General features: G+C 53.3%; 1 protein-coding gene across 1 annotated transcript; it reads right to left on the bottom strand.

Moving 5' to 3' along the window:
- Positions 1 to 9,679: 9,679 nt before the first annotated feature.
- On the bottom strand, positions 9,680 to 13,895 carry ZFP36L2 (ZFP36 ring finger protein like 2). The gene is made up of 2 exons (XM_032177812.2): positions 13,551 to 13,895; positions 9,680 to 13,039 (listed from the first exon to the last, which is right to left on the bottom strand). Exons 1-2 carry the CDS (start codon positions 13,599 to 13,601, stop codon positions 11,609 to 11,611), a joined length of 1,482 nt encoding a protein of 493 aa, XP_032033703.1. The 5' UTR covers positions 13,602 to 13,895; the 3' UTR covers positions 9,680 to 11,608.
- Positions 13,896 to 14,627: the final 732 nt, after the last annotated feature.

Here is a 14,627-nt window from a genome sequence, read left to right as displayed (position 1 = left end):
TCTTGCTTTGAAGGAACTGACAGGGTAGAGAAGAAGACAGACGTAACCAGCCGTTGTGGGATGCTGTGATATGTGCTCTGATAAAGGCCTGGACGGGGCCCCGGGGGGGCCAGGGTGAGGTGGAGAGGCTAGATCTGAGGTTGAGATTCAGCCTGGGCTGACTGCTGAGGGAAGAGGCGAGGAAGCAGGGGGTCACAAGGGGATGTCCCAGGCAGGGGTGGAAGGAAAGTAAAGGGCCCAGAGTGTGAACAGCATCTCTAGGAATCCTTGGTGCTCCCAAGCAGCTAAGAAGCAAGGAGCATAGGCAGAGGAGGCAGGTTTTTCCGGATCCCAGAGCCTCCTTGGACTTGAACAGTGGGTGGTGGGACCCTGTGTAGCGTCCTAGGGCAGAGAGGAGTATGATCACCCAAGTGCTTTACAATCTTGCTCTAGAGGAGTGGTGGCCTGGAGGAGGACCAGCCAGGGCTCCTGGTTGACAAGGTGTCTGGGTGAGCGTGGGGGAGGCCTGAGTTGCAGAGGAGCTAGAGACAAAGGGGGCAAAGTCAAGGCCTGGTTAGAAAGCAGAGTCATGATGTTTGGGCAACCTGTGAGGGAAGGGGTAGAGGGAAGTGAGAGAAAAGACTGGGGAAGCATGCCACGTTCTGGCATGGATTCCTTGAGAGATGTGGTGTCACATGCTTGGCGACAGGGACAACTGGAGGGGTTGGTGTGAGGTGCATCTGGGAGGAGGTGGGTCCCAGACTGCTGGGTGGGGCTGAGAGATGCCACCACGTGTGGGCAGTTTGGCAGAGCTCAGTCCCTTCCCCTCTCCACTGGCACTTTCAATCTGCCAGGTGAAGCAGTAGTTTGGGAATATTCTGGAGTCTCTTGCCTTTTGGAAGGAAGGAGAACCAGCAAGGACATCATGGGGGTATCCCAGGACCTGCTGCTGGAAGCATCTTTCCTTCAGCTGTTGGCATTTTAATAGAACATTCTAAACTCACAGTGCTGCCCAACAGAACTTTTGTGATGACAGAAATGTTCTGTGCTGTTTAATGAGGTAGCCCCTAGCTCCATGTGGCAATTGAATACTTAAAATGTAGCTAGCTAGTACTGCTGAGGAAGTGAGCTTTACAGTTTGCTTACTTTTAATTGATTTAAATCTAAATGGCCACATGCACAGCTACAAACCCTGGGAGTTTGGTGGGGGCAAACCATGGGGCCTTCCTGATGCCCATCAGATTGGATGCCTACTGATTAGAAGTGGAGAAATACTCCAAAATGGTAATAACAAACAAACCGTAAATATTGCACTTTTTTTTTTTGAGACAGAGTTTCGCTCTTGTTGCCCAAGTTGGAGTGCGGTGGTGTGATCTCGGCTCACCGCAACCTCCACCTCCCAGGTTCAAGCGATTCTCCTGCCTCAGCCCCCTAGTAGCTGGGATTACAGGCATGCGCCACCATGCCCAGCTAATTTTGTATTTTTAATAGAGCTGGGGTTTCTCCATGTTGGTCAGGCTGGTCTTTTTTTTTTTTTTTTTTTTTGAGACAGGTTCTGGCCAACATGGCAAAACCCCGTCTCTACTAAAATACAGAAAATTAGCGGAGCATGGTGGCGGGCATCTGTAATCCCAGCTACTCTCGAGGCTCAGACAGGAGAATCACTTGAACCTGGGAGGTGGAGGTTGCGGTGAGCAGAGATCGCGCCACTGCACTCCAGCCTGGGTGACAGAGCAAGACTCTGCGTCCAAAAAAAAAAAAAAGAAAAGAGAAAAGAAAACTGAAGTTCAGATTTGCTTGAGGTCACGCAGGTAGGAGGCAGCACTGGGCTGAGATTTGAATGCAGGCCTATGGGAGCCCCTGCTTGTAACCCCTCAGGGCCAGGCCCTTCCACAGCCATGGAGGTAATGCCTGCCCAAGCTCCCTCCGGTCCCAGCCCCTGCAGCAGCTCTGGACCCACAGGGCTGTTGTTGGCAATCTCCTGCCTGTCAGCCCCACAGACTCTCTGGGTCCCCTCTGAGAAGCCTGCTGGATGGAACATCCAGGGACCAGCCACGCTCAGCCTCTCAGCCAAGAAGGATTTGGGTTTGCTTTGGTGAGAATCGATACCAACAGCCCTATTGGCACAGTGCACGCTCAGGGAGGTATCCTGGGTTCTTTCTTTTCCAAGTGCTAGGTAGAGACCCAGAAACTGGCAAGTCACCAGAGGGGTGCCCCCTACCCCTTCTCAACCTTAATTTTCTCATCTATGGAATGAGAGGGCTACACTAAGTCAGTGGGTTTTTTTTTTTTTTTTGAAACTGAGTCTTGCTCTGTCGCCCAGGCTGGAGTGCAGTGGCGAGATCTCGGCTCACTGCAACCTCCGCCTCTGGGTTCAAGCGATTCTTGTGCCTCAGCCTCCCGAGTAGCTGAGATTACAGGCATTTGCCACCATGCATGCCTGGCTAAGTTTTGTATTTTTAGTAGAGATGGGATTTTGCCATGATGGCTAGGCTGGTGTCGAACTCCTGACCTCAGGTGATCTGCCCACCTCGGCCTCCAATGGTGCTGGGATTACAGGTGTGAGCCACTACACCCGGCGGTCAGTTGTTTTTAAGCCTTTTTTAGCATTAAAATTAGTATTATTTTTATTCTTATCATTTTTAGAGACAAGGTCTCACTCTGTTACTTGGGCCCAAGTGCAGTGCCATGATCATAGTTCATCGCAGGCTCAAACTCCTGGGCTCTGGTGATTCTCCTACCTCAGTCTCCTGAGTAGCTGGGACTACAGGTGAGTGCCACCACGCCCAGCTAGTTTTTGTATTGTTTGTAGAGATGGGGTTTCGCCATGTTGCCCAGTCTGGTCTCAAATTCCCAGACTCAAGTGATCCGTCCGCCTCAGCTTCCCAAAATGCTGGGATTACAGGCAGGAGCCACTGTGCCCAGCTGTGTTTTAAAAACAGATGAGGCAGGGTGTGGTGGCTCATGCCTATAATCCCAGCACTTTGGGAGGCTGAGGTGGGCAGATCACTTGAGCCTAGGAGTTTGAGACCAGCCTGGGCACAATGGTGAGACCCTGTCTCTATTAAAAACAAAACAAAACAAAACAAAACAAAACAAACTCACAGATGAGGCAGGACACAGTCTATCCTGGAATGAAATCCTGGAGGGTTTCTTAAAGGATCAGGGCTTTATAGACAGGTGGGAGTAAAGCAGGAAGAAAGGGGTCAGGAAAGCAGCCTGTGGTATTTGAAAGAGCAAAAGCTTAGATTCCTTTGGATTCTTCCTTGACATTTCCTACCCCATGGCCGCAGGCATATAACAACTCCTCTGAGCTCAATTTCCTCATCTTTGAAATGGGAATAGCTATAGGACTTCGGTCTTGGGTTGTTATAGGACTTCATTAACATATGTAAAGCCTTAGTATATAATAGGAGCTCCATAAATAGTAGCTATTAGAATTGTTAAGGCATTCTGACCTGGAGAACTGTGAGCTTGGGCCAGGGTAGGAGGGGTAGCAGAAGGAGATGAAGTGTTCTACTAATAATAATAGCAGCCAGCCCGTGCTCCTCAACACACCACCTCCAGGCCCTGGGCAAGGCACTTTACATGTATTATCGCACTTAATCTTTATAACAGCAACTATGGATAACCCACTTTTCAAATGAAGAAACTGTGTCTCAAAGAGGCTGTGAATTGTGCTCAAGGTCACACAGCCAGTAATTCGCAGCACCTGAGGATCCATTGCCCCCATCTGACTGCAGAGTCCCAGCACTTTCCACGTGTGATAACCCTCTGCACTCTGCAGTGAAAAAAAAACACAACTTTTTTTTTTTTTTTTTGGAGACGGAGTCTTGCTCTGTTCCCCAGGCTGGAGTGCAGTGGTGCACTGTCACTCCCAGCTAATTTGTTAAAGAGCCGGGTGCGGTGGCTCAGTCCTGTAATCCCAGCACTTTGGGAGGCTGAGGCAGATGGATCACGAGGTCAGGAGTTCAAGACTGGCCTGGCCAACACAGTAAAACCCTGTCTCTACTAAAAATACAAAAATTAGCCGGATGCGGTGGCAAGCACCTGTAGTCCCAGCTACTCGGGAGGCTGAGGCAGGAGAATCGCTTGAACCCGGGAGGCAGAGGTTGCAGTGAGCCAAGACTGTGCTATTGCATTCCAGCCTGGATGACAGAGCAACACTCTGCCTCAAAAAAAAAAAAAACCACAAGAATATTTTGTAGAGAAGGGGTTTCACCACGTCCCCCAGGCTGGTCTCCAACTTCTGGGCTCGAGCGATCCTCCCGCCTGGGCCTCCCAAAGTGCTGGGATTACAGGTGTGAGCCACCATGCCTGGCCCTTTCTTGCTTCTTCAGGTGCCTTCTGGGCCCTACGTGTGGTCAATTTCCCTGACAGATGCTCCCTTAGTACCTTGTTCTTCCCCTTTATAGCCTGGATTTCAGCTTGTGATTGTACTTTTTGAAAAAACTAAGATGGGCTGGGTGCAGTGGTTCATGCCTGTAATCCCGGCACTTTGGGAGGCCAAGGTGGGTGGATCACCTGAGGTCAGGGGTTCGAGACCAGCCTGGCCAACATGGAGAAACCCTGTCTCTACCAAAAATACAAAAATTAGCCGGTCGTGGTGGTGCTTGCCTGTAATCCCAGCTACTCAGGAGGCTGAAGCAGGAGGATCACTTGAACTCGGGAGGCGGAGGTTGCAGTGAGCCGAGATTCACCACTGCACTCCAGCCTGGGTGATAGATAGATAGATTCCATCTCCAAAAAAAAAAAAAAGAAAGTTTATGTTCACACACGGACTTGTATACTTGTGCCTAGCAGGATTATTCAACATTCAACAGTAGCTAAAAAGTGGAAACAACCCAAAGTCCCATCCACTGGAATATTATTCAGTCATAAAAAAGGAATGAAGTTGATTTCTGCTACAACATGAATGAACCTTGAAATCATTATGTAGACTCCCTGAAGGCAGGAATAACACCTGTCAGCTCCCCTCTCTTAGCCCAGTGCAGGCATTTACTAGACAATGGAGAACTCTGTGGGATGAATGAAAGGGCAGGGCTGGGCCAACAGACCCAGTGTCCTGCCCCACTGCTGTGTGGGCTGAATGCGGGGGACCATGGAGGGGGATCTGTCTGCAAGTCTGAATCCCACCAGCTCTGGCCCTCAGCAAAATCTGCCTCCACCCTGCAGTCTCACCGACTTCCATCTGCATAACATGTGGCCCTGGATGTCAGTCAAGACCCACCCAACTCCGGGACTAGATGTCAGTCTGGGCATCTTATAGGTGCTCAATAAAGTCCTGGCACATTGGCCTGGTGGGAGCTGAAGCTTCCCCAGCTGCGGGGCCAGGGAGAAACCACCAGGCAGCAGAAGATCATGTGGCCACATGCCTTAGCCAAATTCCTCTCCCCTGACGTGCACCCACCTCTGCTCAGGTTATTAGTGGTGCAGGGGAAACAAACAGCAGGTTTCCAATTACCCCGCAGCCCCTCCTCAAGTGGTGCAGGACTCAGAGACTGCCTATCTGCAAGCAGTCACCACGCCAGCAAGCAGTCACCACGGGAGCGGAGGTGGGATTTAGTAAGACAAGGCCCTGGGTCTGCATTTCAAAGGCCCGGGTTCCCTCTCCCCATAAAACCAACACTGAGCCCACTGGAGGGGACACAGGCGGCCCCACAGCCTCCTGGCCCCCTGCAGAGGGGTCACCGGGAATTCTGTGTTTCATCAAATATTGCTGGGCCATGGAGTTTTATTTGAAAATAATTTTAATTAGCCGGAAACTAGGAGTTTAATAAATGGAAAACAGAGAACTTTCCAAGGCCACAGCTGGGAAACACTTGGTTTTTTAAAAATTCCGCCTGGCGTCCCAGACCAGCTAAGCACCCTGACACGAGGGCCGGAGGAATCCACAAGAAAAACAAAGCTTATTTTTAGAGAAATATTTTAAACTTGGTTTCAGCGAGCTCAGGAGTTTTCTTGTCTGTCTCGAGTCCTTAATATCTTTCCTTCTATTTCAGAGCTGCCTCTCGCCCCAGAGGGCACAAGAACTGCTATCTGACAGGAGCTATTTCTGCCCAGATGAAAATAAAAGGGCCCCTCCCCCTTCCCCCAGAGTGAATTCTTTCTAAAAATGTCCCTGCAGACAGCCAGCAGCACCAAGGCCTGTCCTTGGCAGGTGTGCCCAGCAATGGAGGTGAGTCTGGGGTCCCTGCAAGGCAGGGGCCCATTGACCACCCTCCCACCCAGCCCAGTCCGGCCTGCTGCCCTGCAGGAAGCGGATGCCAGCCTGGCGGTCATTTCCGGGTTTTGAAAGCAGTTTTTAAACTTGAAAGAGCCATGCTAAAAAGGTCTACTTTTCCTCTGTAGCTGTTGGTAACACCCACATACAGACACACCCACATGCACACCGCAGCAGACATATCCAGACCCAAATACACAGCAACGCCTACAGCTGCTCACCCCCCACAGAGCCACACACCTACCTACACACAGCAGCAGCTACACACAGGCACACCCAAACCCACTACCATAGATCACACACACACACACACACACACACACACACACCCCAGACTCAGACATACCCCAAAGACCCACATACCTACCCACACAGCAACAGACATACCTATATAGCAACAGACACACCCAAACCCACACCAGCACTCACACACATCCATACACACTTACACACACACTCACATCCAAACACAGCCATACCCACAGACCCTCCCCCTACATAGCCTCCACATGCAGAAGCACACAGATCCACACACCAGTACTACCCTAGGGCGACATCGCACATGCAGACCCCTGAACACCTGCAGACGGAGCAACACCAGAAACCTCTGCACACCCATAGACAGAAAAGGACGCAGAAACATGTACTAATACACTTCCCATACAGGCGCACCCCTCAGACCTCCACACACTTGCACGGCATGCATGCGCGCGCGAAAACACACACACACACACACACACACACACTCTTTCAAGGTCTAGCAAAGCCCATCAGGAGAGGTTGGGCCCTGGAGGTGCTGTGGCTTCCTGCTGCCCCGCTCCCTCCCGCCTCCTCCCTGCAGGGCTCGGCCTGGGGAGGTCTGTCCGGCCGCCAGGCCCCGCCCCGCCCCAGCCCCCGCTCTCCTCCTCCCTCCCTCGGCCGTGCCAGCAGCAGCACAGAACTGGAATTGCCCTGGACGGCCACAGCTCGGCATATCCCCCAGGAGTGTGGACAAGAAAAAATAAACACAATTAGAGTTCACGACAATGGGCCCCGATGGAAGGTAAGCCCGGCTAGCCTCTAAGGGCTGTGCCGGCTCCCACGAACTTCCAAGGCCGAGGACGGTGCCCAGACCCAACTTCCGGTCTCAAGAAAACTTGGTGAGAGTCACATCCGCCCTCACTTGTCACCACAAGCAAAACTGAAGGAGAGCGGGTGTCTGGGGACGGTTCCCTTCCGAGGTTCAATGCTCTCTAGCGGGCTTCCTCCCTGCACATGGCCACCCTGGGGTTTTTCTGAGCACCCCCGGGCAGGTTTTAGCACCGAGCATTCTAGTGCCGGGCCAGGCTGGCGGCCAAGAGCTAGGCCTGCTTGTTTTTCCTGCGTCGGGCCCACCAGGCCTGGCTCTCTCATCCGGGGTCCTGAGCCACCGCAGGGCTCACAATCCTCCATCTATTCCCTGGGGCTGGTGCAGAGCTTTGGCCTTCTGAATAGTTTTTTTGTGTGTGCTTTTTTTTTTCTTTTACACACCCAGCAGTAGATTCAGACAGCATGAGGGGTGGAAAATGTGTACATGCACACATCCTTTCTCTGAAATAAGTTAGAAAGTGGCACACACTAATTAGGCTGCTTAAAAAAATACCTTAGTCTTCAGACATCCAGTGGAAACGCCACGATGAAGACATTCTAAACACCATCACATTCTGGGCTCATTTTCACAGCTGATTACGGAGGAATTTTCTCCCTTAGTTTCTAAGTGCAACTCAGTCTTAGAGTCAACAGTCCGGGATGGGAATTTTGGTTTGTCATTACTTGCAATCTTTACTTCTATTTCCTTAATTTACAAGAAAACTTTTCGAAGGGTGATCAAGCAACGGTAGAGGTTTTTTTTTTTTTTTTTTGCTGTTAATTTCCAGGCGCTGCAGGAAGACAATGACCTAGTACCCTCCATTGATCTGCGGCAAGAGGAAATTTCTGAATGATCCCCCCGTAGCTTTCCACACTCCACTGGGTCTGCGATACAAAACTTCAGATCCTAACAGTTCGGCTTTTCAAACCAGTTTTTAAAAATGAACGTGGCTTACCCCAACATTCCAGCTGATCAGAAGTACTTGTTTAGAAAAATAAGTTTAGGAATGAAGTGGAAACAAGGCCTTTGAAATGCAGCTTAACCTAAATAACACATTTTAGACTTTTCCTCCCCACCGCACATTCTTTATGGTGTAGGGTCCAGGGAGCCTGCAGTCTTCGCCCCTCCTGAGCTCTCCTTGGCCTCGGGCTTCCCCTCCCCCGCTGCTGAGGCCTTCAGTCAGGGGCTGGCATCTGGGAGAACCTTGAAACTGTTTCCCATCCCCTTTGGCAGCACGCAACAAGCACCAAAACGCTCCAGTTAACACCAGTGCAGTCATTATTAACGTGAAACAGCTGCCCGAGGCCTGGCGTATCCACCAGACTGCCCCCTCCCCTCCACGCTCAGCTGTGAGTCACCAGAGACCCCCGGCTAAGGCAGGGCCCGGGAGAGAGCGGGGATGCGAGGATTGTTGATGGAGCCCAGCTGTTGTATACGAGAAAGCAAACTATTTCTAAATCTCTTACCTACTTTGGAAAAAGTGTCTGAACTGTGTGTATGGGGGACGGCGGTGGAGAAGAAACATGATTTATGAACCCGATTTAAGTTCCTAAAGTGATTGTTTTAAAGTTAGAAACAGCCAGTCACTATAGTAAGATTTTGTTCAACTGTTTGCGAAATCAGCAGGCAAATCAATGTATTTTTTTCCTTTTCTAGAGACCTGGGTTGAATTTGCTTTCTGGTCACTTACAGTCCTCTAAAGCACAGACGAAAAATCTTTTTTGCATAAATAACTTGTATGTGTTCATTCCCAGAGGAAGTTGTTCGCATAAGCAAACATCACCCAGATATAAGTTTAACCTGTTTAATCTTCCCCTCCACCCTGTCCACAAGGACATACCAGGCTTTCCAAAATCCAGGCAAAACTGCAGTTCTCCAACCCAGAGAAAGCCTGGCCTCACTCTCCACCTCCAGCTCAGCACTCAGGCCTGGCAGGCCACCGGCTGCAGAAAGATCCTCCTCCCCTTCCCCACCCAAGCAGTTCTGTTTCCCAGCAAAAAATCGGACCCTCAGCTGCTACCGCAGCCACATGATCCACTCAATGACTCACAGGCAGACCACACCCCTTCAGGCCTCCCAGCCAGGCCCTGCCACCAGCCAGCCAACTCTGGGATGCATCTTATTACCAAAGGGAACAGCTAGCTAACTAATGCCCTTGACAGTCCGAATAATTACTTTCTTTCAGTTAGAAGAACTTGCTTATAAAATATATATGGGCTGAGAGGACCACAGGCTCTTCAGAACTCTGGCTCTGCCAGCTCTCCAAGTCCTCCCACACCATGCCAAGACCTGGGGAACGGCAGACATGGTTAGCTGGGAAGCTAGAAAGCTAGACATTCCTGTTTAAAAAGAAAGCTCTTGCATGTTAATACCTTTTTTTCCCAAAAATTTTATTGGGGGAAAACTACAAAACATTTACAGTACAATGTTTACAGTCACAATTTGTAGTGAACTGATTCCCCAAAATATATTACAACTCAAGTTGACTTATCTTGTTACATTCAAAAACCTACTTCTGTCCAAAGTAGTCCAGAGAGTACATATAGTGCTCCAACTGTACCTACGTACAAACTAAAGCTACCGCTCATTCATCTGCTGTCCAGGAAAGCTTAGGAAACATTCCTGCCTTTCTACACGGAAAAAAAAAAATAGTACAAGTTTTGGAATTTTCTGTAATTAAACAAGGCATATTCACGTACTACATATTTCAGCACTAAGAGGCGGTTGCTTCACTTTATATCTATATAAAAAAAGTGGTAAAAATCTTTTCCTTTTGTGCAGTTGAACCCATCCTACATTCAGATTCTCTCAAGCACTAATAAAATACTTATTTGGTTGAGGAAGATTTAAGGCAAGTTCGGGCCCTTCCAAAGGCACTGTGAGACTCCCCCCCACTCCCCGTTATTGCTACATGTTTTTATACTCGAGTATGTCACAGTAGAACTGGTGGAATAAGCAAACACTTTTTTGCTAGTTTATAAAGTTGGAATTAGAAAAGCATGCCACATTTCAGCCTGATTGCAAAGTATGTGGTCATTTTTTTCTTTAAAGTTGGATGGGCTACAACCTTTATACATTCTAAGAAAACTCATAGGATGTTCCTCGAACTACTTCCACAGCATCAAGATAGATTTCTGTCAAGAAATCATGCAATCTTTCAAAATTTACGTAAACAAGGAAAGAAATTAATGAAATAAATATTACATACAATCTCTTAAATTAAGAATTTTGTACTCATTTACAATAAAATAACCAAGTGAAGTTACAAAAGGCATATATTACTGTGAAAAGAACATACACTCCACATTTTGCCGATTAATAATGGCAATCATAATTTAACATAATAAAAGAATATATATCTATTGCTTTTCATCATACTTGATAAATACAGTATGAACAAAATTTTCATTGTATACTTTTCACAAGATAATAAATAAGTTAAATAGTTTTTTTCATATTGAGTTGTGGTGCAGTGGTGCGAATCAACTCAAAACAGCTAAAAATTCAGCAGTTATTCTCCAACAATTACAAAGTAAGCTCTGCGCAAGGCTTCCAGAGGGAGCAGACAAAATGGTTCTAAACTAAACATTCACTAAGTGGTGGCAATGAAACCAGTAACCAGTATGGACCTTTGGAATGCAAGGGTTTGTTTTTTCACCCTCAGACATACATAATTCTGTCAAAAACAAAAAACACCTATGGGCTGAGGGCTAACTATCAAGGCATATTCTTGGCAGAATATTGGATTCTAAAAAGCTTATAGGTTTAGCAAGGTGGTGGCTGGCTAGTTTGTTTACACCGGTCTGAGACAAACAATTAGGAACAACTTCCAAGAGAAGGGTTCCCACATCTGGACTTAACTAATGCTGTTCAAGTGAGGAGATGGAATGGTGGTTGGTAGCTGCTGGTGTTGGGTTGATTTTTCCTGAAGTCCCAAACTCATCGGAGTCCTAAAAAAGTTTAAGTGTTTTTTTTTGTTGTTGTTCTATTCGTATCACAACTGCCCTGTTGTGAATATTTTGTTCAATAGAAAAAGTTCCTCGACTTTTTTGCTCAAAAAGAATGAAACTTCGTAATAAAGAAAAAAAAAAAAACAAAAAAGAGAAAACCGAAAAAGGAGGGGTGGGGGCCCCTCCCGGCACAGAGTTCGAGTCCAAGTGCTCGGTTGGGCTTGCAGTCTGCCTGGGGCCCATGTCACCCCCCACTCCCGTGCCCCCAGCAGGGGGGCGAGATGGCGAGGGGTGTCCTCCAACGTCTCTGAACCGCCTTCCCTTCCTCCTCACTGGCGCCCTCTTGCCTCAGTCGTCGGAGATGGAGAGGCGGCTGAAGATTGGCAGGCGGCGGCCGGGGTCGAGGCTGGGGGACTCGGAGCCGCTGAGGCTGCCGGAGCTCAGGGAGCCGCTCAGGTAGCTGTCGCGGTCCGACAGCGAGTCCGGGGGGCTGGGGGGCGCGTCGAACACGGGCGAGTCGGACAGGCGGCGCGGCAGTTGGAAGCTGAAGGGCGGCGAGGGAGGCGCGGCGGCCCCGGCGGGGAGGGTCGCGCTGGGCGGCGCCGGGGGCTGCGTGGTGGGCGCCAGGCCCTGCTGCTGCTGCTGCTGCTGACTGCGGTAGTAGGCGGCAGCGGCCACGGCGGCAAAGTTGTGGGTCTGGATGGCGAGCGGCGTGATGAGGCTGCTGAGCTCCGGGCCGAAGGCGAAGGCGTTGGCGGCGCACGAGGCCGACGAGCAGGCCGCGCACGGGGCCCCCGGCGCCAGCGGGTCCTCGGCACCGGCGCCGTACAGCAGAGCGGCCGCAGCCGCGGCCGCCGCGGAGGCGCAGCATGTCGGGGCGCCCGAGGGCGTGGAGGCCGCGGAGGCCGAGGAACAGGAGGAGGCGGAGGAGGAGCAGGACGAGGCCGAAGAGCAGGAGGGCGGCGGCGGCGTGCGCGACGTGGGGCTGTCGAGCAGCAGCGGCGACTCGAGGCCGCCCGGGGGCTGATGGTGGCCCGACGGGAAGCCCGAGAAGCTGAGACTGTGGTGCAGCTTGGGCCGCGGCTCCCGCGGGAAGCCCAGGTGCAGCGCGTCGCGCGTGCCAAAGGCACGCAGGTCCCCGGAGGCGCCCCCCGACGGCGCGGGCCGCCGCTCGTCCGCGTTGTGGATGAAGTGGCAGCGCGGCCCGTAGGGGCAGAAGCCGATGGTGTGGAAGGTGCGGCACAGCTCCGTCTTGTACTTCGGGTGACGAGTCAGGCTGCGCAGCTCGTGGAAGCCATGCGCGAACTGGCACTTTTCGCCGTACTTGCACGTGCCGCTCTCCTCGAAGGGCCGGCACAGCTCTGTCTTGTAGCGCGTGGAGTTGATCTGGGAGCCGCCGCCCCCCTTCTGCTGCTGCTGCAGGTGCAGGAGGTGCTGGCTGCGGTCGCCGTTCTCGCTGAACGAGCGGTCCCGGAATTTGTTCTCCTTGTTGAGCAGGGCTGTGCCGCCGCCCCCCGACGGCTCCTTAAGGGTGCCGTAGGAGGTCGGGCCGCCGGCCGCCGCGCTGCCGCAGCTGCTGCCGTTAGCGGCGCCCGGGAACTTGGGCGAGCAGCTGCCGGGGCTGGGCGCGGCGTGGGCGAGTGCATGCAGGTTGCTGGCCGAGTGCCGTCGGAGGAAGCCCGGCGCGAAGCCCGAGTTAGGGGCGGCGGCCACGGGCGTCCCCACCGCCTTTTTGTCCAGCATGTTGTTCAGGTTGAGGTTGGCCAGGGATTTCTCCGTCTGCCAAAGGGAGGGGAGCGGGGAAGGGATGAAAACGGAAGGGGAAGACAGACTCGGGGCGAGCCGCAGAGGAACTCCCAGCCTGATTCTTTTCCTCTTTTTCCCCAGCTCTTGGCGGATCCCGACTCGGCCTCCACCCTACACCTATACACGCGTAAAAGCAGCAAGATCTTGCTGGAGGGAGCGGGAGAGGGGAGGACGCCCATCAAGGGCCGCACTGGGTTTCGACACGTGATCCTCCGCCCCGGCTGCCGAGGTGGGCGGCGCGAAGCCTGTCCGGGAAGCCCCAGGCAGCGTGGCCGCTGTTGGCAGTGGAGAAACTCAGCCGCGACACCGGCGCCCTCCCTGCTGCCCTCCCCGCCTCCAGGGCGCTCGCACACTCTTTTGCAACCCCCGGGACTTTCCCGACCTGAAAGGCAGGGCGGGAGGGGCGTCCCCCAGGACCTGGGGACAGAGGCAAAGTCCAAGAACTAGAACTGCTGCTGCCGGCCCGGCCCGCTCCCCGGCGTACCTTGCACAAGAAGTCGACATCGTAGAAGGCGGACAGAAGTGTGGTCGACATGTTTCTGGATCCCGCAGTGGCTGGAGCGGCAGGCCGGGAGGTCGGGAGGAGCCCTTGGGGCGGTGTGGCCGGGGTTGAGCCACGACGAATAACGGGCGAGGGGCGGGGAGGGGCCGAAAGTTTGCCGGGGGGCGAGAGGAGAGGGCGAGGGCAGCAGTGCGGGCCGGCGGGAGGGTCCGGCGGAGTGCGGCAGGGGGGAAGGAGAGAAGCGAGGAGCGCTCCTCCGCGCCCCGGGGTGCCCGGCCCGCCCCCCCCGCGGAGCCGACGGCAGTTCACGAACTGCTGGAACTCGGCGGCCCGCGAGCGCGCGCCCTATATAGAGCCCGGGAGTGCGGCTGCGGCGGGGCGGGCGCGCCGGGGGAGGGGACAAAACTCGGCCCCGGCCGGGGTCTCCAGGCAACGCCGCCCGCCCGCTCGCGGACGTCAGGCGCCTTCCCGGCCTCCCATTGGCCGCCGCCAATTTTTTTCTTCCGGGGGAGGGGGCGGGAGGCCTCCGGGCGGGGCTGGCGGCCCGGGCGGCCGGTGTGGCGTGTATCGCTCGGCCCCAGTGGATGCCACCGGGTGGCGGCGGGAAGCCACGGCTCTCCTGCTCTGGGGCTGCGCGGTCGGAGAGCCCCGGTACGTTTAGCGTGGCCGGGATTCTGCAGCCCTGGACGTGTCTTTCCCTGCCCTGTTCTCCGAGGCGGACCTGTGGAGCTTTTAGCTCTCACCTTCGGTTTTGTGCTGGGCGCGGGAATTGCAAAATGCCAAAATGTCGCAACCATCCCGCGGCCCGGCGGGTTTGCAAAGGGTACTCCGGCCAGGAGGCGGGGCTCGGGGCCTGCGTCCAGTCGGTGGCGGCTCCAGCCCCACTGCACGTGGAGTCGCGGTGGGGGTAGGGATGGCCACGCGGGCGGCCGCCGCGGCAGTCTCGCCGGGGTAGCCCGGGCTCGTTTCTCCGCCCCCTCCCCGCCCAGGCTCAGTAAACAGGGCTTGAGCGCCGGGGCCTGCCGGGCAGGGCTGAGTGTCTGAGGACAAGGCGCTGGC

Source organism: Hylobates moloch, unplaced genomic scaffold (assembly GCF_009828535.3).
Source record: "Hylobates moloch isolate HMO894 unplaced genomic scaffold, HMol_V3 SCAFFOLD_15, whole genome shotgun sequence".
In the NCBI taxonomy this organism is placed as follows: domain Eukaryota; kingdom Metazoa; phylum Chordata; class Mammalia; order Primates; family Hylobatidae; genus Hylobates; species Hylobates moloch.
Note: the sequence above shows the minus strand (reverse complement) of the source record. Positions and strands in the feature narration are given on the sequence as shown.

What these genes read in the sequence shown, in the direction of transcription:
- ZFP36L2 (XM_032177812.2), bottom strand. Translation starts at nt 13,601, where the DNA reads ATGTCGACCACACTTCTGTCCGCCTTCTACGATGTCGACTTCTTGTGC. An exon ending in ATGTCGACTTCTTGTGCAAG is followed by an intron (nt 13,040 to 13,550) that starts GTACGCCGGGGA and finishes TCCCTTTGGCAG; the next exon opens with ACGGAGAAATCCCTGGCCAA.